General features: G+C 45.8%; 1 protein-coding gene and 1 pseudogene across 2 annotated transcripts in view; one reads left to right on the top strand and one right to left on the bottom strand.

The window, feature by feature from the left end:
- The window catches only part of LOC147679352 (protein dispatched homolog 1 pseudogene), a 29,811-nt pseudogene extending 22,662 nt beyond the window's left edge, over window positions 1-7,149 (top strand).
- Window positions 1-25,058, bottom strand: part of PXN (paxillin) — a 333,296-nt gene that overhangs the window by 155,962 nt on the left and 152,276 nt on the right. Inside the window, exons 1-2 of one of the 2 annotated variants that reach the window (XM_086942872.1) lie at window positions 19,563-19,858; window positions 17,745-17,971 (exon numbers count right to left, since the gene is read on the bottom strand). Coding sequence is in view for 1 of the 2 variants with exons in the window: in XM_086942871.1 (XP_086798997.1) it covers window positions 17,745-17,971 (227 nt within the window). In the remaining variant the exon portion in view is untranslated. Of the gene's footprint in view, window positions 1-17,744; window positions 17,972-19,562; window positions 19,859-25,058 lie in introns of those variants that run through there. The other variant, XM_086942871.1, reaches the window with a different exon arrangement.

The raw sequence follows: 25,058 nt of genomic DNA, 5'->3' as shown, positions 1-25,058 counted from the left end.
GGTAGGCAACCTGCTGTACTTAATGGACTCTAACGGACAAGCCCTTCTGATTGCATCAAAAATGCATTTCACAAAACAGCACATGCCTTTTAACAGTCTAATAAATTATTTAACCATTGCAAAGTATTGCTCATTGGAAAAACAATTCTACTGAATGCATCTCACGCTTAGGCCAGTTTGCTACTTATCTGGTAGCTGAGCTAATTTAGTCACCATTATCAAGCAAACATTTTGTTATGTTACGTTGATTGGTTTAGCACACTAATAACCGGAGAGGGTATCTCTGCAAGGTGTGCAGGTGTGTGATCCCAAGGTGCTTATATGTAGACCATGTCTTCAGCTTCTTGCAAAACTAAACTCAATAAGTGAGGGGGAAGGCTCGGATGTGCTGAATGAGGCCATTCCTGGTCTTGGTTGCTACGTAGGAGAATGAGCAAATGTCAGTTTTGCTTTTGCAGATGCCGGCTGTGTGCGCGAGTTAGAGTGAGCCAGAGCATATGGGTCTAGTGGGTTGGTAAAAGTGTATGCCTCTGTTCAGGTAATCTTGTCATGTGTTGTGTAGGGCTTTGTATGGGTGTGTGAGAAGTTTGAATCGGCTGCGCTTGTGAATGGGGAACCAGTGAAGCTTCCTGAGCTGCGGTGAGATGTGGGTGCAGTGAACACAAATATTACTCCAGTTGGCCACTGCCCACACTGTGCAACTGGGCCAGATAAAGCAGGGTTGAAAAAAATGAGACTTAAGAGTTGACTTCAGAATTGTGTGCCAAGAGCATTTTCAGCCAGATGCTAAATTGGGAGGTTCAAGTAGGGTGGAGGCGCAGGGAACAGTCACTCTCCTCTCCTTGCTAAGGTTTGTCATCTTTACAGTATCACAGCAAGAGTCCTCTTTGTTGTTCTTGCTTGCGTGTCAACCCCTAGTTCCTCTATGTGTCAGATTCTCTCCCTCTCAGTCTGTCTCACATTTTTCCTCACCCTATTCTCTCTGTAGCCCCGGCCTCTGTGCTAGGAACTGGCTGATCCCTTTCTCTTTGCCGAATCTTGGCATCTCTCTCCGTCAAGTCCTAAGACCCTTGTCCTTTTCTATTAGACATAGGTTTCTTTTTCGATTGTCAGTATCTGATACGATATATGTGCTTCCACCCCACTGGTCTCTTTCTCTGCCAGGGATTGGTTCATCTGTGTCAAAACCTGGCTGCATCCTGTCAGGCCTTAGTAGAACTTGCACAGGCAATGATGCATTTTGTTCTTAGATCTTAGTCCCTGGCTCCGTCACCTTGGGAGCCCTCTCTGCCAGGAACGTGTGCATCATCTTCTTGGGCCAAATTTCAATGTCTTTTAGGCCTGGTTTCTTCCCTCTCTGTGCAGTGACTGGTTCCTCTCAGATATTTTGACAGGACATTAAACACCCAATCCTCTTTCTTTAGGTCAATGATTTTCTGTATCAGGCACTGGTTCATCTCTCTTTGTCCGGTACCGATTCATCATCTCTCTCTTTGTCAGGCAAGGGTTCCTGGCCATCAGCCCCCTCTCAGTAGATGGCGTGAATGCGATTATAACTTTTGCTTACATACTAATGCCCAGTTTAAAAATGGTTTAATACTATACTTGGGGCTGACAATTTCAATTTTTTGAATAAAGTTAATAAAGGACTGCTGCTATGCTTGCAACAGTATAAAAGACCCGGGCTATATGGACTTAAGGAGCGATACCCCCTCTCAACATCTAAATCGAGGTGGGAACTTGTTCTAAAGCGAGAAAATGAACAATTGTGAATAAATTCCTTTGAGAATGAATGAATTGACATGGACAATCAGAATATATGTATTATTAATAATTCCCCGATAACAACTATAGGGGTTTACACAGAGTTATGAGTATATCGGAGAGGTGGGGGTTCCTATGGACCCCGTGGACATGCAATGCTGTGATTTTAAATATTTAGGAAGAGTAACTCACCAACTGAATTTATGTTTGGTGGTATGTTTCCTTCCTAGAGCGGTGCCTCCTTTGACCTGAGCTTGTTGCCAGGTGGGGTGAGGCCTTTCCTCCGTACTCTTGAGGTAAGGGGGTATTGTTACAAACCTATTGAGGTTGTATATGGAATGGTCAATTTTGACTACCAAAAAAAAAATACAAAGGCACTTCTGTTTTTCCTTCCAAGATTCTCTGTTCTGTATACCTCTTATTTTCTTTTTAGATCGTCCAAGAGGTTGAAGGAATTGTTACTGTGGAAAGTCTATTCCACGGAGTATCCTTTTACAGTATTCATTTAATTTTTCACTATTTGCAGAGCAGCTTAATTATTGCTTGGGTCCTGATGAAAGCACGGGTGTCCTTTTCACCACTTACTGCTGAAACATGTTGACCAGTATACATCTAGGGATGACTATTTATTAAAACTATGCCCCTGCACTGTTTTTAATGATTGTACGTTGCAGACAAGAATAAATTAGGTGTCTGATAACGCTTCAATTTTATTATTCACTTTATATATAATTTTTACACTGCATTTTTGTTCCCATACACTTCATAAATAATATCTGCGCACATCTGTATTAACGAACTTTGAAAACATCCTTGGGCTCCTCCATCATTAGGGTGGAGTGTTAGCCCTGTTAAAGGAGACCCAGATGATGAAGCATGTCACCTGGAATGGTGAGTGATGGGAATTCATACAAATTTGTTGTATTTTTTTTAAAGAAGTCTTGGTTTGGTTTTTTCATGTGTTGCCTTTCTCTGAGACTACGGGCTATATAGTGTGTTAGTGCTGTATAAGGCTTAATTTTAGCTCTACCTACAGGCCCTCAACGGGACAAGATCGTTGGGTACAGAAAAGGCCAATGAGAAGTGCCTCTCACTGGCAGCAACTGAGAGAAGGGGTTCAGTCTTAAACACGGCAAATACATAGAGCACTTAACATGATTTTTAGCTTGTCTCGGCAAAAACAGAACTTAATCCATCATGGCATCGTCATAAAAGGGACAGCCCAGCTAAAAAATGCTAAGGTTATGCCCCTCTGATTGCAACCAGAAGCAATCACAATAATGTTCTAATTCATTGATGAGAGCTAGGTTGAACTACTATAGCCGCATATGCTTGGGCTTGAAGTCTGAACATGTCTGTGCCACTTAGGGAACCTCACTTGTGATGGATAAAAGTGATGGATGGAAATTCTTGAATCAATATTAATTGGAGTACCTCCTGGTCCCATTCCAATTGATCAGTTTTTACCTCAAATATTTATTTATTTAAACTTATAAGGCCCACGGCTACCCGCAGTGGGTTTCCATGCGCCAAGGGATAGACTGAAGAAGAAAGAACTACCACCCATCAATAAGTGAAGCTACCAAAGACTACTGTTCAAAATTATTGCTGGAAAAGCCAAGTTTTTAAGCCCTTGCGAAACCGAGGATCTGTTTCCAACTTCAACCTCACTGGCAGGGCATTCCAGGATTTGGTGCCCAGATGGGAAAAAGAGCGGCCGCCCATCTTCGATAACCTAAATCTAGGAACGGTGAAATCTCCTTTTCCTGAGGATCTCAGACTGAGACTAGGTTTGTAGGCATGAATGAGATTCTGTAGATACCTCGGGCAGAGGTCTGTTTTATCTTAAAGATGTAACATTAGGCCTTGAATTGGATTCTATTCATTATTTTCAGCCAGTGCAGATCACAAAGGGCTTGAGAAGCAGATGTTTTCCGAGGATCATTGCGTAACAGCCGTGCGGCTGCGTTTTGAACAACCTGAAGTTTGTTCAGAGTGGTCAAATCGGCACCAAGATTAAGGACGTTCCCGTAGTCCAGAGGAGATATTGCCAAAGCCTGGACTACCGTCCTTTGTGTAGAGGCAGGAAGCATCCACAAGATTTTTTGGAGCCATCTTAAGGTTGCAAAACAGATAGAAGCCACCTTGACAGCCTGTTGCCACATTGTGAGCTTTTCGTCGATTAGGAATCCGAGATTGCGAACCTGGGCCATGGGTTGCGGGGTAGGACCCACACTCTCGGGCCAATGTTGAGGACCTTAAAGATCTTTACCCTTGCCCAGGATTACAATCTCGGTCTTATCTCCATTTAACTTAAGGAAATTCTCCTGCATCCACCTTGCCACCTGAGACAGGCCCTGCTTAAGAGCCGAAGTATTATTACCTTCCCTGTTAGAAAGGGAGAAGATGATTTGTGTGTCATCGCCGTAAGAAAAGGTGGTCAAACCGGCTTCCTCCACAATAGTGGCCAGGGGTCCAACATAGATGTTAAATAGTAATGGGCTAAGAATAGACCCCTGGGGAACGCCATTCGCCGATGCACAAGTTTTTGAGGATGCTTTAGCCGAAAAAACCTGGAAGGTGCGCTCACTTAAAAAAGAAGCAATCCAAGCCAGAGCTGAACACCCAACTCCCAGAGATTGGAGAGATGCGAGAAGAATGGAATGGGACACAGTATCGAACGCTGCACTTGGATCCAAAAGGATAAGTGCAGATGTTTCCCCGCGATCGATACCGTGCCGTAAATTCTCAGTAACTCCCAAGAGTGTAGTCTCTGTGGAGTGGTGTGCTCTAAATCCAGATTGTGATGGATGTAAAAAGCCCGAACTCTCTACCAAGAGAGTTAGTTGTGAATTAATGTGCCTTTCTAGAATTTTCGAAAAAATAGGCAACAACGAAATGGGCCTAAAATTGGATAAGTTAGAAGCATCCGCTCCAGCCTTTTTCAGCAGAGGGACTACCATCGCGTGTTTCCATTTCTGTGGAACACATGATTCTATCAGTGAGGAATTAAGGAGCTTCATCACCACGCGACGAGGGTCCAGGTCAAGCTGTTTCAAAATTTTTGCCGGTAGAGGATCACAAGGAGAACCGGATTTGATGCTCTCAAGACAATGAGCGAAAGAGACATCATCGAAGAGCAGCCACTCGGAGAGTTTGATTATCGTGAGGGGTTGACTGTCTTGAACCGGCGCAAGCGTAGAAGATAGATCTACGGTCGAAGACCCAGTGAATCGTAGATGCGTTCCACCTTGGTGATGAAAAACTCAGCGATAGAGTTACATTGTACCTCATTCAGAACAGGGGGGGGCAGGAATAGAATCTGCACCTGTCAATTTTTTCACAACAGAAAAAAAGTGTACGCGGACAATTCTGGGCATGTGTTATAGTGTTGGCAATGTAAGTAGCTCTAGCGATTTTGCATTGTTTATGATAATCTCTAAGAGCCACCTTGTATGCCACTTTGCGAGAGGGAGAGCAGGAACGCCTCCATTGTCTCTCGAGTACCTTGCATTGAGATTTCGTAGTTTTTAAATTTTCTGAGAACCATGCCGCGGGATGACGGTGGGGCAGAGAATGCAAGGGTGCAAGGGGAACGAGTTTATTCACAGCAGTAGTCAATCATTTGGAGACTGCCGCCTCCGACACCAAAAGAGATGAATTAACATTTGGTGAAGTGTCAGACAAATGCCGGTTAAGCTCCGTGATATTAAGCTTGCCCCAACAGCGTAATTTTCCTTCTGAATCAGTAGCATCAAATGCTGTGTTCTTTGTACGCAGGAGAGAAAATTTAACTGCCATGTGATCCGACCATTCCAAAGGACGAGCGGCAGGTTCACAATCATGTGCAAGGTTCGACAGAACAGGGTCCAACAAATGCCCCGCAGAATGCGTGGATCCCGAGTTACACAATAGGATATTTAGAGCTTCTAAATCCGCTAAAAAGATTTTGCTAGTTTCAAAGTACCTACCTTTTCACCCTGGCCTATGAGAAAATGCATCGATTTTACAAAGAAGTGGATTTGTGGATTTCAACTGAGCTAGCAACTGCTCCTGCTGGCCTCAGTCATGGTTGGTTTGTGAGCAACCTAGAATTCTACGATCTGCAGGACAGCCTTTCCGATGGTACTTTAATTGCAATGGGGCTATCTGTGGCCGTTGCTTTCAGCGTAATGTTAGTTACAACATGGAATGTCATTATAAGTTTGTATGCAATCATTTCAATCGCTGGAACCGTATTTGTTACAGTAGGTTCCTTGGTACTGCTCGGTTGGGAGCTAAATGTGTTAGAATCTGTGACCATTTCTGTAGCTGTTGGCTTATCCGTGGATTTTGCTGTCCATTACGGGGCTGCCTATCGCTTAGCTCCTGACCCAGACAGAGAGGGAAAAGTGGTCTTCTCTCGGATCTGCGATTGCAATGGCTGCCTTGACCACTTTTGTTGCTGGAGCTATGATGATGCCCTCCACAGTATTGGCATACACCCAGCTAGGTACCTTCATGATGCTAATAATGTGCATCAGCTGGGCATTTGCAACCTTCTTTTTCCAGTGCATGTGCCGTTGTCTGGGGCCCCAGGGAACCTGCGGGCAAATTCCTCTCCCCAAAAAATTACAGTTTAAAGCCTTTTCACAGGCTCTGGCTTCGGGCACTGAAGAACAGATTCAAAGCAAACTGCATTCTGGGCACAAATATCAGCTGGATGCAAGAGTGCCAAAATCAGAAGGCGACCATGAGCATTATGAGCTTGAGCCTTTGGCAACTCATAATTGCACTGCTTTAGAGAAGACAACATATGAAGATTCGCATCCATGTTCAGAGATACCCAATGGCAGACCCCAGAATGCGAGCGTTCCCGTGCAGACACAGTATAAGATGGTAGAAGAAAATTCAAACCACAAAGCAGAGTCTTGTTCAGCTATGTTGCAGACATCTGTTGATGAGCACACCATGTGCCAACTCTTACCACAAAACAGGGAGTGCAGTTGCCCAGGTGAATACGCTGAAAGGCGAATGAAGTGGAACCCCCATTCATGTCAGCTGTTGGGTGATGGTTTTTGCTATCAATGTGTGCCGTCATCTGGAAGTCTTCTGCAAATTAAACATTCTAGGAGTCCTGTTTTACAAGACCTCCCTGAGCTCCTTGTGCACCCAGTTCAGCATTGTAGCTGTCCAGCAGGGATCATCAAAAGGCCCATCATGCCGAATTCTCTTCCCAGAAATTTCTTTCTCCATTCAGTGCATCAGCTTCAGACCAATGAAAGTTTAAACAAGATGGATGGACAGTCCCTTCACTGTGCAGAGGAGAATGTTAGAACTTTAACAAATGCATCATCCGGCGTGATCCCTCACCTGGGCTCCCACCTTCTCTGCTGGACTTCTTGACTTTTGCTCTGTTCTGACCGACACTTTGCTGCTGTTCTCGGACAGTTTCTCTGGGCTCTTGCCCCCTACCATGCCCCTGGCCTCAGCCCTTCTCACTGTGGATGACCCTCAAATGTTTCCTCCCTGTTGTGCTTCCCCTTCTCTCCATGCCCTTGCATCCCTCCCACCCTCCCTTTGTGCTGTGGCTGCATCCACACTTATGGAACTCTGCTTTGTCTTGTGTAGTGACTCTAGTTGATGGTATCTGCTTTAGACCTAGCACCATTTACCATGCCTATGTGACTCTTGGAGTTTATCCAGTCCTATATCCCCTCCCTATGTGTGTAGAGATGACTCTAATCATTAGTGTATGCAGTAGACCTTTGACCAATTGCAATAATGTTAAGCTTTGGTATTCGCTGAAGTCCTTACACCATATACCACCCCTATGCGTATTCTAGAGTTTGGCCAGTCATATCCCTTCCTATGTGTACGTAATTGACCCTTATCACTAGTGTTTGCATGACCTCAAACAAATTAGTTGTAAAGGGGCAGCTGAAATTCCAGGAGCCTAGTCTCGACAGCTCGACGACTTCGGAGGGCTGGAAGAGGTCCCCCGCTACACGGCGGAGGAGGGCACTGGACATCGAAGGCTGTCCTATGTAAAGCGCTTTGATAACCTAATCGGTTCAAGATCCTGAAATGTGCAACGTAACTGATTCTATGTAAACTGCTGTGATAACTTGTAACGGAACTGGTGCTATGTAAAGCGCTCTGATAACCTAATCGGTTCAAGTTCGCGCTATAGAAAACTCTAAAAATAAAAAAAAATAAAAAATAAATACATAGAGGGTCTTCCAGATGTAAATTCAGGTCCCCCAAGATGGTGAAATTGCCGGCTTTCAGGATCAATGGAGCAATAGTTTCCGAGAAGGATGTCGCCCATATATTGGAATTCCCTGGAGGACGGTATATCAATAAACCGGATAAAGTCATCTGGACATTGATTGCTAATTTAAATTGGGCAGCCTCACAGCCCTGAAGCAGAAACGCTTCAAATTTACAACTGTAATTAGATTTAAATATTATGGCAATGCCACCTCCCCTGCCAATATCTCAGTCTCTCTTGACCATGACATAGCCAGAGGGAATTGCAAAAGCAATGTCAGGTCCGGAGCTCGCGTGGAGCCAGGTTTCCGTTGGGAAAATGGCATCCGGTTTTTCATCGACTAAAAAATCGTTTTTATGTTTTGGAAGAGTCCTACAATTTATACTCCAAAAATGAAGTTCGGAAATAGTAGAGGAAGGTTTGGTTACAAGCGGTTTGCCAAATATATGCGGGCGTTTCAACCTATTACACCTGCACATCCTACCCAAAGAGAATCCACAATTATTACAGTTGTAACCCTGAATGGGAAAAGTGCAAGGTGAGCAATACGTGTTTGGCACATGTCTATGGGAGATCAAATCCCCTGCAGCATATGTAATAGTCGTACCTTGGTAAACAGAAGTGAGGCCATCAAAAGTAGAGTTGGTGGCCCCATGGCCCAGCCTGGCGCAGACGGGCAGGACTTAGGCTCTACTTCGGCGCGACAGCGGCGCGCCCGCTGCACGGAGAGGCGGCCATCTTACTTTGTAGTCCCGTGTACAGCGCAAAAGCGCTGGGACTTGTAGTTCTTAATGAATCAGGCTGCTGTGTAACCCAGGAGACAAGAGACGTCTCCGGCCACAGAACCCAATTAGTCTATGGCAAAACGGAAGGGACAGTGCGGGCAATAGGAGAGAGTCACAGGTTTGTCATTTATATAAAACAGTAAAACAGGTGCAAAGGAAAATATAAGTGAAAGTATTATTTTTAAAACAGCGAGCAAACTATCACCCGGCTTTCTGCCTCAGGTGAGCTAAATACGGGATTTACTATGCTTTGATAGCACAGGTGAGCAATAAAAGCATCCATGGTTTTTTCCTTGGCAAGTGACCCTCTTAGTCAATGGTATTCACATACTTGAGTCCAATTCTTTGCTGTGCTTTAGGGACTCAAGTCACAAAACTGTAGAGCTGAAGAGTAGCCTTGATCGGTAGGTTTCCAACTCCATGACCCTGCTTCCAACAATATTTCCTAATGAAGGTACATCCTGTAACCAGAAAGTCAACACTCATTCCGTGGAGACCAGACAGAGAAGGTATGCAACAACAAGCAGGAACTTTAATCTTAAACCCTCCTGCCTCACAAGCTTGCCCAAGTGCAGCCCCAGACCTGTGGCCTACAACCTGAGGAATGCCCCGCCCCCCCCCCCTCCCCCCAGCAGCCTGCATGCATGCTTTACACCTTGGTCATACTATAAAGGTGAACTCTACAACAATTCCCTTGCAGAATGCAGGGCAACGCAAACTGAAATAGCTGACAACCTAGAAGATTGTATACACTACTGTTCCCACATAACTACAACTTTCAACCCACCCTCGCCAAGCATGAACAACAACAAAAAAACGCAGGTCTCTTAATAGACCTCCCAGAAGTGCTTGGGACAGGGGCAAAAAATACCAGACTAAAGCATAACACAGTAATTTAACAAGTTGGGTAGCTTCTCACCCGCCAGCCCAGAAAAGTGCTTCAGACGACGCCAGTGGAATAAAGTGCTATGTAAGTGCTACAAGGCAGAGACCTTAAAAGGCTGGAACGACTGAGTTTTGCTTCTGCTCCATCTGGAAGCCACAGGGTAACCACACCAACAGCCACTATCATTTGAAAACAGAGACCTTGCTCACACTGATATCATCAAACATTGGTAATAACTAGGCACGAAGAATACGCAATGGGGAACCTTAAGTGTCATTCATTGAAAGCATTTCAAAGCACCACCATCTCATGAACAGGAAATAATCTTGGAATTTCTTGGGGCCCATCTCGGTCTACTGTACCACAACCCGGCTCCTCTCCAATTACTGCAGGAGTCATGCTGCCTTCTGGAAGCAGCAATGAGAGCTCTGTATCTTATCTATCAAAAATGTCCTTTTTAAAAGTCATCTCTTTCGGAGTTGCCATTCTTTGGGCGTTTCTGAAATCTCTAACATTGGACTGAGGCTGATAACGGCAAACAAAACATTCCACACCTCTGCGCAGACCCCACATCAGCCTGTCAGGACAGGCACAGCAGTAGAAGATGCATCTAAAAATGTTAAATGCTGACTGCGCCTGCACCACGTGGCGAGCCCCCAGGACACGCAACCCTCACCCGAAATCATACCCACTAGGCTGCACCTCCTACGTGCCTGGGAATTGTACCTCAGCACAATACAGGTTATTAGTTATGGAAATTAGTTAGTCTGAATGGAAGCAGTTCCTGTCCCTTTATAAATCAAAGGCCAAATATGCAAAAATGTAATAATCCGTGAAAGAAAAAGAATATTTATGAATAATTAACATACAAAACACACGTTCTTTTACTTGTAATAAAATATGAACAATGAAGCATTCGTCACTCATTGGAAAGAACAGGCATTCATTAGAGATCTGTTGAATACATTTCGTTCTGCAGAGCAGGACAAAGAAGCCGTTTCTATCCATACTGTTTATTTTGTCATGATTTATCCATCACACAATATTTGTTTTGCAGCTGGAGCAGTGGCTATGCCTTTCCCCCGTTTTGATTGACTGTCAAAGGCCTTTTTGAACAGGGCAATTTTGAGATAATTTACTAATGAGTGGCGAAGTGGCTGGTTGAGTTTTAAAGCATGTATGGAGTGGCTTATAGAGTAAGGGGATATGCAGCCATGGGGACAGTCTCCATTTGATCTTTGTGAACTGTGAATATCAAGGCCTGCACAACTACAGGTTCCTAGTGTCAGCAGGTAACTGGTAGTTGGAGGGGAAGATGGTGCAGTCTGCTGTACAAGTCCTTGTTCCAGAAGTCCTCGCTTTGAGTATGTTGAATCTTGTCCTCATCTTAAGTGAGATAGAAGATATCTTATATGTCAGAATGCCTCACATTAACCTTGAACCACTTATCTTGGAGATAACTCGCTTCGGCAAATTCTCTGGTCTTCGCATCAACTGCACATATCAATAATCTTTCCGCTCACCCGAGCACTACCGCATGGATATGCTCTTTCCCTCTTGAATGGAGTCGCGATTCAGTCAAATACTTGGGGGTCCATATCCATCTGGATACTGCCGCCATCATTAGACTAAATTATGGTAGCGCGGTTGGTTTACCAGAGAACCAGATTGAGAAGTGGATTTGCCTCCCTCCTTCTATGGCTGGGCGAATTGCCATAATTAAACTGGTTGTACTTCCTTGCTATTTATATCTTTTTAATAATATCCCAATACCTCTCACCAAGATTTTTTTTTCCCAATTGCGTTCTTTGCTGTTGTGATTGGTCTGGGGAGACAATAATCCACGTGTCACATGGAGGGTTTTGACTCTCCCATATGAACGAGGTGGCTTCGGCGTTCCTGATTTTTATCTTTATTTTTTAATTGCACAATGCTCATATGCGTACTCTTGGTTTCACCCAGATGCCCGCATTCTGTATTTGAAACCCGAAGCGGATTTTGTCCTTCCTGGACTCCTCTCCACTGTTCTTCCTAAGGGCTTCCCACAAGATCCCCTGGATATACAAACTGTCTTGTCAACCTGCTGTGCCTGGGATAGGCTGCGTAGACTTCTTTGCCTGGACCAATTGTATTCACCGGCCCTTCCTTTGCCCAATGCTTCTTGGTTCCCGATCACCAGGGAATCAGTAGTTAAACACACATTGGCTAAATTCCACATTAACACCTTTGGCGACCTCTTTCCTGAGGGCCATGCTTTTTCTACATCTGAGGACCACCGGTTCATTGGCCGCTCGTTCATGGACTCCTTTGTTTTGACTAGATTGCGATCCATGTTGCTAGCTTAGTTTCCTACATTTCCACTGGCTCCTGAATCTGCTCCCCCGCTTACACTCCTCATTCAGCACCAATCGGGAGCGCACCTAATTTCTAAATTATACAGAGTGTGCAGTGTTTCAATCCCCACTCTAGATGTTAAAGTACATGGCGCGTGGGAGGGAGATCTCGGAAAAACCATCTCCAATGATCAATGGGAACAGTGCTGCAGAGCTACAAAGGAAGTTTCCCTAAACAGTAGACACAAACTCATCCATTTCAAATTTCTCCGCAGGCTTCATCACACTCCATCACGTTCACCTAGAATAGACCCTAGTCGTCCCCACCACTGCCCCAAGTGCAGGGCCCCCTTCGCCGATTTCGCCCACCTCTCCTGGACCTGTCCCCTTTTGCATGATTATTGGTCTCAGGTACACCGTACTTTTGTGACATTTTATGCTTGAACCTGGTCCCCACCCCAGAAATTGCGTTGCTGGGCTATGTTTGAAAACTTGTCACACTGCTGGGCACTGTTCGAAAACTTGCAGCACTGGGATTCCTGCTGGCAAAGAGGGAAATTGCGTTACTCTGGTGTGATAGACGGCCTCCGAGATGGAAGTCGTGGCTCTGGAGCATGGCTTTTTGCAATATTAACTGTGTGGAGAACTCTACACAGGTCCCCAGTCCATCCCGACCTATTGATATCTGGGGGCCATACCGCTCCTACATTGCCAAGATCCCTGCTGAACGTCAGTCTCAGCTAGAAAGCCACATAGTTCCTGAGGGGGTTGGCTGAGGGGTTATGCAATTATATAACTATGCATTTGTATTTTACTTGTTCGTTTGGTTTTTCCTTTGACCCCTGGGGCCTTTTTTTCTTGGGACTAATTGTTAGGTTATCACATGCAGGATGTCATATCAATATGATTGTGTATGCCATTGTTATGCCGCTTTTGTTTTCCATCTTCCCATACTGAGCCATGTGCCTCACATGTAACTCCTCTGGTAAAGAACACGGATTCTCAGTTGCCTGAACGCCATAATATGCTTTGATAAGTGTTATGTACGCACGCTCTCCTATTTTGACATTATTTACATGCTATGCTATGTAACAAGAGATACATCATTGTTTTATTATTTGGAAAATGATAAATAAAGTTTTTTTAAAAAGTGAGATAGAAGAGTATTTAGCAGTCGGTCCGTTTTTCTGTGTTCTTGGGCTTTCAAACTGAACTCTAACATGGCTGTCTAGTTAAGTACCATTCAGAGCCGCCTAATGGTTTTCAGGGAAATTCCAGTTCAGGTTCATAAGTATTTGGACAACGACAAAATCAGAATGGTATACAGGAACTACAGATTAAACCAATGAAAACATCCAACCTAAAATTAAAGGTTTTCAGTCTTTTAAACACTTTGATCTCCCCAACTAGGCAATTCCGCAGCTTCACACCCAAGCAGCAATTGGCTCCTGATGGCGCACAAGCTAAAATGGACGGTTCACCAGGAGGTGCATACATGAAGTTCTTACAGCTATTTTTGAGTTTAACGTCAAAGTCAACATCTCAAGGTTCTAAGCAGGACTGTACAACAGGCTCTATCCACATAACTAAGGGTCTAAACCATTCTGTTTTTAGTGATCAGTCAGGAAAGTTTCCTCAATTTGTGCGAAACATAATTCCAACATCCAAAATCAGAATCACCTTGGCGGAGTGGTTTTAGATCCTTTTCAGACATCCTAGAACCCTCTGGATACACCAATAACCAAGGTGTTCCACTAATCGATGCAAAGTCCCATAAAAACACTAGAGACAATGACCCTTTCCTCAAGAAAATGGCGTAGCTTAGCCAATATCTGGATATAAAATCAACCTGTTTTGTGTGATGGCTGATTTCTCATAGATAAATGCTTATAAAACAAATTTCAGAGTTCGGACTTCTTGGGACAAAATTATATAGGAGACTACCCAATCCACATGCTTTCATAAGCTGGCCACTGGCTTTGGAATAGAGGACTAAGAGCGGACTAGCTCAACTTAGACTAGCTGGTATTAAGGGCGAACCACTCCCCAGCCCCAGATCCAAAGCGGCGTCTCATTCAGGAGACTGTTAATTTCCTCCAAGTCCGTTAACGCATCACCATTGCCTCAGTTGTCATGAGCCAAGAACTGTGGGTCATCAGTGTAAATATGAAACCCTATACCTCACGCCTGCAGGCGGGAATGCAGCAGCAGCATGAAAATATGAAGCAAAAGCAGATGACATGCCGGGGCACTAAGTCCTCTAGAGGCGATCTGTCCGAGAAGTAATCTACTCCAACACAAAGATTTATTGCCGAACCATCTGCAAGAGGCATTTTCAGAGTGCCAAGAACCACCACACAAGAGGTGGCGTACACCTTCACCCGCTCCAATATAGCCACAGAACCTGACCCTGCAGTCTCCAGGAGCAGCTACAAAAGTGCGGACTCTATATTTCACCTGGTTCTTAACCACAGATTTGCTGTATTATGTTGATTATTGAGAAAATGGAGCTGAGGAAATAACCCTATCATGCCACAACCAGGATGTCATCATCCCTAAAATACTTGTTCGGTTTTAAAACAATTTCGGGTCAAAAAGAATTTAAATGAATTTGCTTAACCACTATGTCTATCTGAAGAGAGAAGGACAGGCCTGAGTGAAATACCACGCTAAGGTGCTTTCATTTTCGGGGCACACGACTCGTAAGGGCCCAATTCAGCTGAACAATATTGTACCTTTATCAGTATCCCCACCATCAATACCTCTCCTTTGAATATGCTCAGGCAAAATAAAATTTCCTTCACCAACTAACAGATACCATCCAAGAAATCCAAGATGACGGAGCAGCTCTCCGAGCGGTTTCTGATTGTAGGTGACGATGGAGCAGCACCGAAAACTACACTTTAGTTATAGGTGAATCAAAGTCCTATCTGCGCACATTTCAATTATCACAGATACGTTTAGAATATATTTATAATTTAAAAACAAACATTCAAACTCTTTCCCAGGTATGGCCCTACAGGGGAACAAACCGCTGCACATGAAGGAATGGAAAAGAATGCCTATTTGCACAATCTTCAACTAAGCGTAAAGGGTGATGGTGTGTGAGGCAAGGGTGCTGAATACCATCTTACATTCCTTAGGTAATCCCAACTGTAACAAAATCATTAACAAAAACAAGTAAACATGATACCATTTAATTAAAATGCGGGTTTCCTAATGCCCAGATTGAGGAGTAAGCAACAAAGCGGTTGGAGAAGAACTGAGTAAACAGTTCACAAATCATTTGTACCCATAAGACCCTGCCCCGATGCCACCCGGATAACCTTCTACTGGGAAAAACAAATTTGCACCAACTTCTTAACTGGACCATATTTTCTCCAAACTTTAAATCTACCTATTTTCATAACAACTCACATTACTTAAGGTACAAGTCCTCGAGTTTAAGACGAACAGCTTTTTTCAATCTAGAAAAACACTTTCAGGTCCATAACATAACCTGACCCACTGGTCTTGAGAATGCCCAATCTCCTCTGTATTTATGGCGGAACTAAGAAAGGGAGGCCACGTTCAGCCTTTCAATGCATTCAAAAGTAGCAGCCTGCTTTGGACTCCCAGGTGCAGTTCAAAAGCCTGTCTTTGTAAAGACATTTACTGTATACATGGGATATCCTCATGCATGGCATAAAGCCACATAAGAGTGGAAACTTGGAACCCTTCTCCCCCATTTAAAAACATAGAATAAAAGAAAAACAGCTATCTACAGACTATTTACATTTACTATTAACTATTTATACTCACATTTGCAATCTATTAAAATACAGAAAAGCTCGTCTAATCTGCAACCTACCTAGCAGATCACCTTCTTCGCCAATTTTAAAAGCTCTGCTCCGGCTGCCTGTCCGTAAATGAGTACTTTTTGAGCTGCCCAGCACATCCATCGAACCCTCCATGCTGTAAGTCCACACTATTGCTTAGTAGAGTTTACTTGCACAAACCCAAGCCAAACAAGCGACCCTTCGTACTAGGCGGATATATGGGACCAGGTTGGGAGGCCGCTCAAGTACGCATCTGGTCGTCGTGCGATGGAACGCACTCCCTCTGAATCTGCGGCACACTACGAGTCGAAGGAAATGTAGAAAGCTCCTGAAAACATGTCTTTTTAAGGGTTACCTTATAAGTGGCAGTGCTTTAAGATCTTTGGGCCTCCCTCGCTGATTTGCCCTGCTACTCCTCACTCCCCCCCCCCCCCCCCCCCCACCTGTATGACCACGCAAGGATATTCCTTCTGGGATGTGTGTTGTGCGTTATAAATCGATATAACATAACATTTGTTTTGGCGGAGTATGACAGGAGAAACCAACATCGCATTATTAAACCACAGTCCTAAACCCCCCCCCCCCCCAGTCACCAGGAAAACATAACAGGCGGGGGAGGGATACCATGGGCAGATTAAAAAGCACAGGTTTGAAAGCCCCATTACACACAGCCTGGAGGACACTTCGCTTCTTATGAGACAAAAAAAATAGTTATGCAGGGGTGGAGCTGCCCTTTAAGAATCTATATTCATTCGTGCAGCTACCCGGTCATCGGGAACTCAAAATAAATATGTGATTTAGCTCGGTGCCTCTAAATAGTTATTTATTTTAGGATGGGAAGGCACTCAAGATGCTGACTCTGCAGATACTTTTTCAATCCAGATAGACGCTGCGGTGCTCATTGGACACAAGGAGGCTACAGGGTGATACCTTTTCCATTTCTGTTATCGGGCATTTCCAGCCCTCTATATTTTGGAACAATGTTGTCAGAAAGTGGCTTTAGGATGTCTGTGCGAAAATGTAACTATGCTTCCATGGTATTGTCCACGAAAGGTGAGTGGACGATCTGTACATGACCGGGTGAGGGGAGGATTCTAAATCTGAAGTCTGGTGCATCTTCAGTGTGGTGAGGACCATAACAGTCAGGGCACCACAGACACACAGGCAACCAAGCATCCATTAGCATGAAGCGCAGCAGAGACCAGAGAAGAAATGGAATCATTGGTGGGTCCACAGAGGAGCGGGTAGTAGTGTGTGCCCTCTTGCCTCCATGGGTCTGGCTCTCCGGTTCCCCGGTCTTCAAAAGACGCAGTATAAAAAACGAAACGATGGCTTATAAGGCACTTTATTCCATGCCTGAATACCAGTGCAGTAGCACCAGAATCCTTTCAGCAGCACAAGTTACTGCGATAAAGCGGGGACAGCGCTACTGCTCACTTCAATGACTAGTAACGTGTGCTGATATAATAACCGCAGTCACTTGTGTGGTATTACTAGCTTTTTGTAGAGTGCAGGGTTGGCACGTTCCTTTGCCTATTGATGCTTTTAAGATCACTGCGTGTTAATTATGGATTATTAATGGATGACAGCTATTTTAAAGGGGTATGGGCAGGAAGTTCGCAGACTCTGCTCCTGGGCCTCTGGCCTTTTAACTGTGAGTGAAGGGGTCGGTAGGGTGAGATATTTCTCTTCAGTGGATCAGACACCCTACATGCCCCTTATACCTACAACGATGTGTGGATGTCTATGTTCACTAGAATGGTTTGCGTGCTCTCAGTAGGATGGTGACGTAAATGGCGTTTAGCTGTGGACAGCACGATCTCATGACTTCTATTCATTATTCACCGATTCAATGTCAGACACTGTTGAATTTTCATCAGGTGCTATGTACTTGTGCCCTCTTACCTGCTGGTAGATGTACCCGGGGATACTGCTTTGCCACTGATCGTGGTGATCTGTCAGCGATCCATTGAGAGCTTCGCTGGACGGAGGCGGGGGCACAGGTGGTGGGACAGCTACTTCCTGATAAGTGTGGTTTCCAGTTGGATAGGAATAAGGCGTTTCCTCCGCAAGGAAGACTGGACGCTTGGAAATGTGCGACGTCGTAGACTCCAGGTCAGCCAGTAAGGCGTCTGTAACAGAACCAGACATCCATTAGTGTCAAGAGGCAGAGTCTAAGCAATTTTCTCTGCAGTTTTATATAGCGCAAACTCGACCCAACAGTATTGGAGCGCTTTACATGAGCACCAGTTACTGTACAAAAGGACACATTCATTTTTATGGTAGGCACTCAGCACGAGATTAAGTGATTTGCCCAGAATTACAGGATATTGAGACAAAGCAGAGAGATTAACCCGGTTCCCAAAATCGGCAGTTCTGGCCATTACGTCACCTCCCTTCCCTAATACAACCTTTCTTTAAACAAAACACAAACTCTAGGTAAAACTGCAAAACTTAACAATAAAGTTCCTTTACTGATTAAATCTGCTTTTCGTATTATGAAATGTATTGTCCTAAAGGAGGAGAAAAAAAAGGTTTTATGCAAGTTAACGCATTCATAGCAGCGATCTGAGAGATCTTGAAACTAGACGAGACCATGAATCGCGGCCTGTCCCCTCAGCCTCTAATCCTTCTCAGGTTCATAAAGTATTTCAAGTCTGTTCGAGTATGGTGGTTACGTGGGGAAGAATTGCCTCTTCCCCACAAAACAACCAATCTCAAATAGAAATATACTGCATATCCCTCTGTATATAAGCATTTATTTGTATTATAGATATGTACCTATATATGTGTATTGCTTTGTATAAACGTGTAGAATATTTAGGTTTTTAAAAATATATATTCATTAGTTCTGCTTAATAAATGTACATATTACTGACCGTTACAGTATTCAAGGTTCCCTTCACTATCCTTCTCAATTCAAATAACTGACTAATATATTCACCACTCAAATTAGTTTCATATTTCACTATACTAATTCACCACTAATTCTTTATGGGTTCCGGAGTAGTGTGCTACTCCTGAAAAAGCGGATTTAACACCCCATCAAAGGTAGAAAGCTCTATATAAATGAAAACATTTTTCCCTCTTCTATCCCTCCACTATCCTTCTCGAGCCAAACAACTGACTAAAATATCCACCACTCAAATGACTAGTTCACTACTAATCTTTATGGGTTCCGGAGTAGAGTGGTACTTCCTGAAATAGCGCTTTGACGCTGACCGGGGTAGTAAGCGCTATATAAATACATTTACAATACAATAAAATCTTCACCACAAAGCTGGTTCCCGGAATGCAAAAATCATTAAGTAATATGCCCATTCACCATCAAACTCGTAACAAAACTGGGCAAATATCGTTAATGTTTGCATTAATGCAAAACGTTTTGGTCCAGATAATATAAGAGTTGATTAAATCAGCTAATGACAGGATTTGTATTCCTATCAAAGTAGTGCACCAAAATATAGAAAATCTTCTACTTTTGTATTTTTTGTTTAGCTCAGTGCAAATTTAGTAGATTCTTTAACTGTACTTTTTAAAGTGTGTCGGGCCTTGAATAAAAAGGTAAATTAGAGATGCAAGTGTATACACCGTCTCGAATCATCCCGCAACACTCATTAACATGTCGCAATCCTTTATTCCCCACTTGGGTTTGTAAATATCGACTTTTCAATACCTCACCGAGGACACGTGAATTTCACTCGAAAAGAGATAAATACTTACTGTGAAAACTAAAATAAAATGGTTATGAATGTTTTAGTCCAGCATTGTTTAAAATAGAAATGAAGTCCGGAAAGTTAATGTGTGTCCTTTTCTGGTATGTTTGGACATCGCTGGGGTGAGGTGCTTCGAGGCGGCGCGATGCCCTGTATAGAAATATTAGTTGTTGGTATGGAAAGAAAGACATTCATCTACAGAGCCCGGTTCTTCCCGCCTTGCAGGAGCCTGCAGGCTCCGATCGCTTCCATCTCGCCCTGTCCCCGCGGTCACACCCTCTCTACTGCTGCCTCACCCTGGCCTCAAGGAACACCTTTCTGCAAACCTCCGCGGATATGAGAAACAGCTGCTGCACTTCCTGGTGTGTCAAGATGGCACCCCCCTCAGGGAAGTGGCATTTCACGGAAGGGGGAAGCTAGGTTGGGAGGGAGGGGCCTTCACTCGAATAGGCAAACAAAACACGATTGCATAATATTTACTAGGAGTTACTTTTTTCAGTCTCACCCTTAAAGACAGCATCTCCAAATTAACCCTCTCAGTTCCAAAGGTTTCTCAAGCTGGTCTGGCACAGCGCTCCCTAAGCGGAAGACGCGCAATGCCCACAAAAGGAGCAGGTCTCCTGATCTTTTGCCTCGATCTACCAAGCGAGATAGTTTCCACTCGACTGTGTACTGAGCAAACTTGTCATCCATCAGCTCAGCATGTTCATGTCAGCAGCCAATGCTGCACAGCCACCAAGAGATCGTCGTCACTTGACGTCATCAGAAGCTGGCATCCAACAAGTTAACATACTCGGCCCTATGCTGCAGAAGGCCAGCATCGAGCACCTCCTGCTCAACCCTCTCTGCAACAGCCATCAACCACGCAAGAACCGCGTTTCTTGCAGCACGAGGCATCCACCAAGCGAGCATCTACCACAGAACCCCCCTTCTGCCTGAGGTAGGCGTCCACAAAGTGAGCAACACACACTGACCAACCGGCAGGAGACATTCACTGAGCCAGCAAAATGCACTGACCACATCTGCAGAAGCATCCACCAAGCGAGCTACACACCCTGACCACATCTGCAGAAGCATCCACCAAGCGAGCAATACACCCTGACCACATCTGCAGCACCAAGTGAGCAACACTCACTGATCACATCTTCAGGAGGCATCCAACAAGCAAGCAACCCACAATGACCACATCGGCAGAAGCATTCACCAAGCGAGCAACACTCCCTGACCACCAAGTGAGCAACACTCACTGATCACATCTTCAGGAGGCATCCAACAAGCAAGCAACCGACAATGACCACATCGGCAGAAGCATTCACCAAGCGAGCAACACACCCTGACCACATCTGCAGCACCAAGTGAGCAACACTCACTGATCACATCTTCAGGAGGCATCCAACAAGCAAGCAACCCACAATGACCACATCTGCAGAAGCATCCACCAAGCGAGCAATACACCCTGACCACATCTGCAGCACCAAGTGAGCAACACTCACTGATCACATCTTCAGGAGGCATCCAACAAGCAAGCAACCCACAATGACCACATCGGCAGAAGCATTCACCAAGCGAGCAACACTCCCTGACCACCAAGTGAGCAACACTCACTGATCACATCTTCAGGAGGCATCCAACAAGCAAGCAACCGACAATGACCACATCGGCAGAAGCATTCACCAAGCGAGCAACACACCCTGACCACATCTGCAGCACCAAGTGAGCAACACTCACTGATCACATCTTCAGGAGGCATCCAACAAGCAAGCAACCCACAATGACCACATCGGCAGAAGCATCCACCAAGCGAGCAATACACCCTGACCACATCTGCAGCACCAAGTGAGCAACACTCACTGATCACATCTTCAGGAGGCATCCAACAAGCAAGCAACCCACAATGACCACATCGGCAGAAGCATTCACCAAGCGAGCAACACTCCCTGACCACCAAGTGAGCAACACTCACTGATCACATCTTCAGGAGGCATCCAACAAGCAAGCAACCGACAATGACCACATCGGCAGAAGCATTCACCAAGCGAGCAACACACCCTGACCACATCTGCAGCACCAAGTGAGCAACACTCACTGATCACATCTTCAGGAGGCATCCAACAAGCAAGCAACCCACAATGACCACATCTGCAGAAGCATCCACCAAGCGAGCAATACACCCTGACCACATCTGCAGCACCAAGTGAGCAACACTCACTGATCACATCTTCAGGAGGCATCCAACAAGCAAGCAACCCACAATGACCACATCGGCAGAAGCATTCACCAAGCGAGCAACACTCCCTGACCACCAAGTGAGCAACACTCACTGATCACATCTTCAGGAGGCATCCAACAAGCAAGCAACCGACAATGACCACATCGGCAGAAGCATTCACCAAGCGAGCAACACACCCTGACCACATCTGCAGCACCAAGTGAGCAACACTCACTGATCACATCTTCAGGAGGCATCCAACAAGCAAGCAACCCACAATGACCACATCGGCAGAAGCATTCACCAAACGAGCAACACACCCTGACCACATCTGCAGCACCAAGTGAGCAACACTCACTGATCACATCTTCAGGAGGCACCCAACAAGCAAGCAACCCACAATGACCACATCTGCAGAAGCATTCACCAAGCGAGCAACACACCCGGACCACATCTGCAGCACCAAGTGAGCAACACTCACTGATCACATCTTCAGGAGGCATCCAACAAGCAAGCAACCCACAATGACCACATCTGCAGAAGCATTCACCAAGCGAGCAACACACCCTGACCACATCTGCAGCACCAAGTGAGCAACACTCACTGATCACATCTTCAGGAGGCATCCAACAAGCAAGCAACCCACAATGACCACATCGGCAGAAGCATTCACCAAGCGAGCAACACACCCGGACCACATCTGCAGCACCAAGTGAGCAACACTCACTGATCACATCTTCAGGAGGCATCCAACAAGCAAGCAACCCACAATGACCACATCTGCAGAAGCATTCACCAAGCGAGCAACACACCCTGACCACATCTGCAGCACCAAGTGAGCAACACTCACTGATCACATCTTCAGGAGGCATCCAACAAGCAAGCAGCCCACAATGACCACATCGGCCGGAAGGATTTTCTAAGTGAACAGCACGCAGTGATCCTTTTCTCACGGAGGCCTGGCTCGAACGCCTCCTTTGGGCAGAAGGCATCTACCAAGTAAGCACCTGCACTTTTTGGCGCAGGAGACCCCCACCAAGCAAGCATTTTAAAACCGCTTGTGCAGGAGGCAGGCATCCGCCACGCCATGCGAGCAATACACAAACTGCACCAGTTAACTTAGCACAAATGCGCTGAACCTTCTTCTGCAGGAGACATTCACCATGTAAGGAGTACGCTGAGAATGCAGTCTGCATGTAACAACCACAAAGCAGCCACCACACAGACCAAAATAGAGAGGAGACATCCCACCAAGCAAGCATGTGTGTGGAGGCCCACTCTGAAGGAGAAATTCACTAAGGGGGAGGCACACTGATAACAGTCTGCAAGAGACTTCCACCGAGGGACCATTAGGCAGTGAAGCCAGTCTGCTGGAATCTTCTATTGGGAGCAGCACAAAATGAACACCTCCACACAGCAAGAATGCACCAAGTGAACAGCACACTCTACACTACACCCTTTCTGCAGGGTGCTTGACCTGAGGGAGCAGCACAAAATGAACACCTCCACACACAGCAAGAATGCACCAAGTGAACAGCACAAACTACACTACACCCTTTCTGCAGGGTGCTTGACCTGAGGGAGCAGCACAAAATGAACACCTCCACACAGCAAGAATGCACCAAGTGAACAGCACACTCTACACTACACCCTTTCTGCAGGGTGCTTGACCTGAGGGAGCAGCACAAAATGAACACCTCCACACAGCAAGAATGCACCAAGTGAACAGCACACTCTACACTACACCCTTTCTGCAGGGTGCTTGACCTGAGGGAGCAGCACAAAATGAACACCTCCACACACAGCAAGAATGCACCAAGTGAACAGCACAAACTACACTACACCCTTTCTGCAGGGTGCTTGACCTGAGGGAGCAGCACAAAATGAACACCTCCACACACAGCAAGAATGCACCAAGTGAACAGCACAAACTACACTACACCCTTTCTGCAGGGTGCTTGACCTGAGGGAGCAGCACAAAATGAACACCTCCACACACAGCAAGAATGCCCCACGTGAACAACACACTCACACCCTACCTGCTTTAGCGATCAGCTCATCATGAAAATTACCAACCACAGCAAGAATGCACCAAGTGAACGACACACACAACATCCTATCTGGATGGTGCTTGCACTTAGCAAGCAGCACAAAATGAACATCTTACCCACATCGAGGGTGCACCAAGCGAACAGCGCACTCTACACTATATCCTATCTGCGGGGCGCTTGACCTAACCGAGAGCCCCAACATGAAGCACGTGCGCCGGAAGCCTCCCCCAAGCCAGCACTTTTCGGTCCTCGTAGTAAGACTACGAAGCGCCTTGAGTCAATGCCCTGCGCATGATTCAAGGCTGAGCTGCAGTCAGGTGGTGCTCTCTACTCTCGCGAGTACTTGTAGTTACTGCTACAAGTGCCCAGCCCCTACTAGGAGTGAGTTGTTACACTGTAGATTGTTGACACGTTGCTACTGGTAGCGCTAAAACGGACGTGCACTAGGCGCTTCGCCGCCCCTTCTACGCACAGATACGACACAGCAGGAAGTGCGGGTCTGCTTCCAGATTCTACGAGGGGGAGGTATGGAGGCTGGAAGAGATCCCAGACATGCACAAAGTTCTCCTTAAAGTACCAAGTGAACTCTCGCTCACCCCCGCCCGGGCGCAGACGGAGGCCATGTTGTTGTCTTCGTAACTAAACCACGACTGAGAAACAAACCACAGCTAAACACTGTCGGCGGAGCACGAAGCAAAGCTGAGAGCTTGAAATCACCTGACTGCCAGCAGCAGAAGCCAGGACCCGAGAGGACGCCACGGGACGGATGCACCGCTGGCGCGTACCTGGACCGGTGGCGGCTTCAGAAGCGAACCCACGGCGGCTCCACGGCAGCCGGTCCCGGACAGCCCTGTGATTGCGCTGAGCTGGGAGGAAGGAGGGAGGGTTGCAGCCCGCAGGCACTTATCGCCACAATGACTAAGGCAAACATCATCAAGCGCCGAGCACTAAAGAAAAGTGAACATGGAGCTCTGGAGCTTGGCGGCCTGTCCCGGAATCTCCAAGCAAAGTCAGGCGTGCGCCGGTGCCACATGCCGGGGAGACGGCCACCGAGCAGGCACGGCGGGGGCCGTCACCGGCCAATCTGGGGGAGATCCCGACACCACAGCGCCTGGCAGATGCGGGGCATCTACAAAATGCGAGATATTCCGTCCGCGCAGTAAAGGGGGCATCTGTTTTAGTCCGTGATGCCAGCCCGGAGTTGGTCACTGTTCTGTGCCCCCCGTTCATGGAAGCCAGGCTC

Source organism: Lissotriton vulgaris, chromosome 11 (genome assembly GCF_964263255.1).
Source record: "Lissotriton vulgaris chromosome 11, aLisVul1.2, whole genome shotgun sequence".
In the NCBI taxonomy this organism is placed as follows: Eukaryota; Metazoa; Chordata; class Amphibia; order Caudata; family Salamandridae; genus Lissotriton; species Lissotriton vulgaris.
The sequence above is the reverse complement of the archived record's forward strand: the minus strand, read 5'-3'. Positions and strand labels throughout refer to the sequence as shown.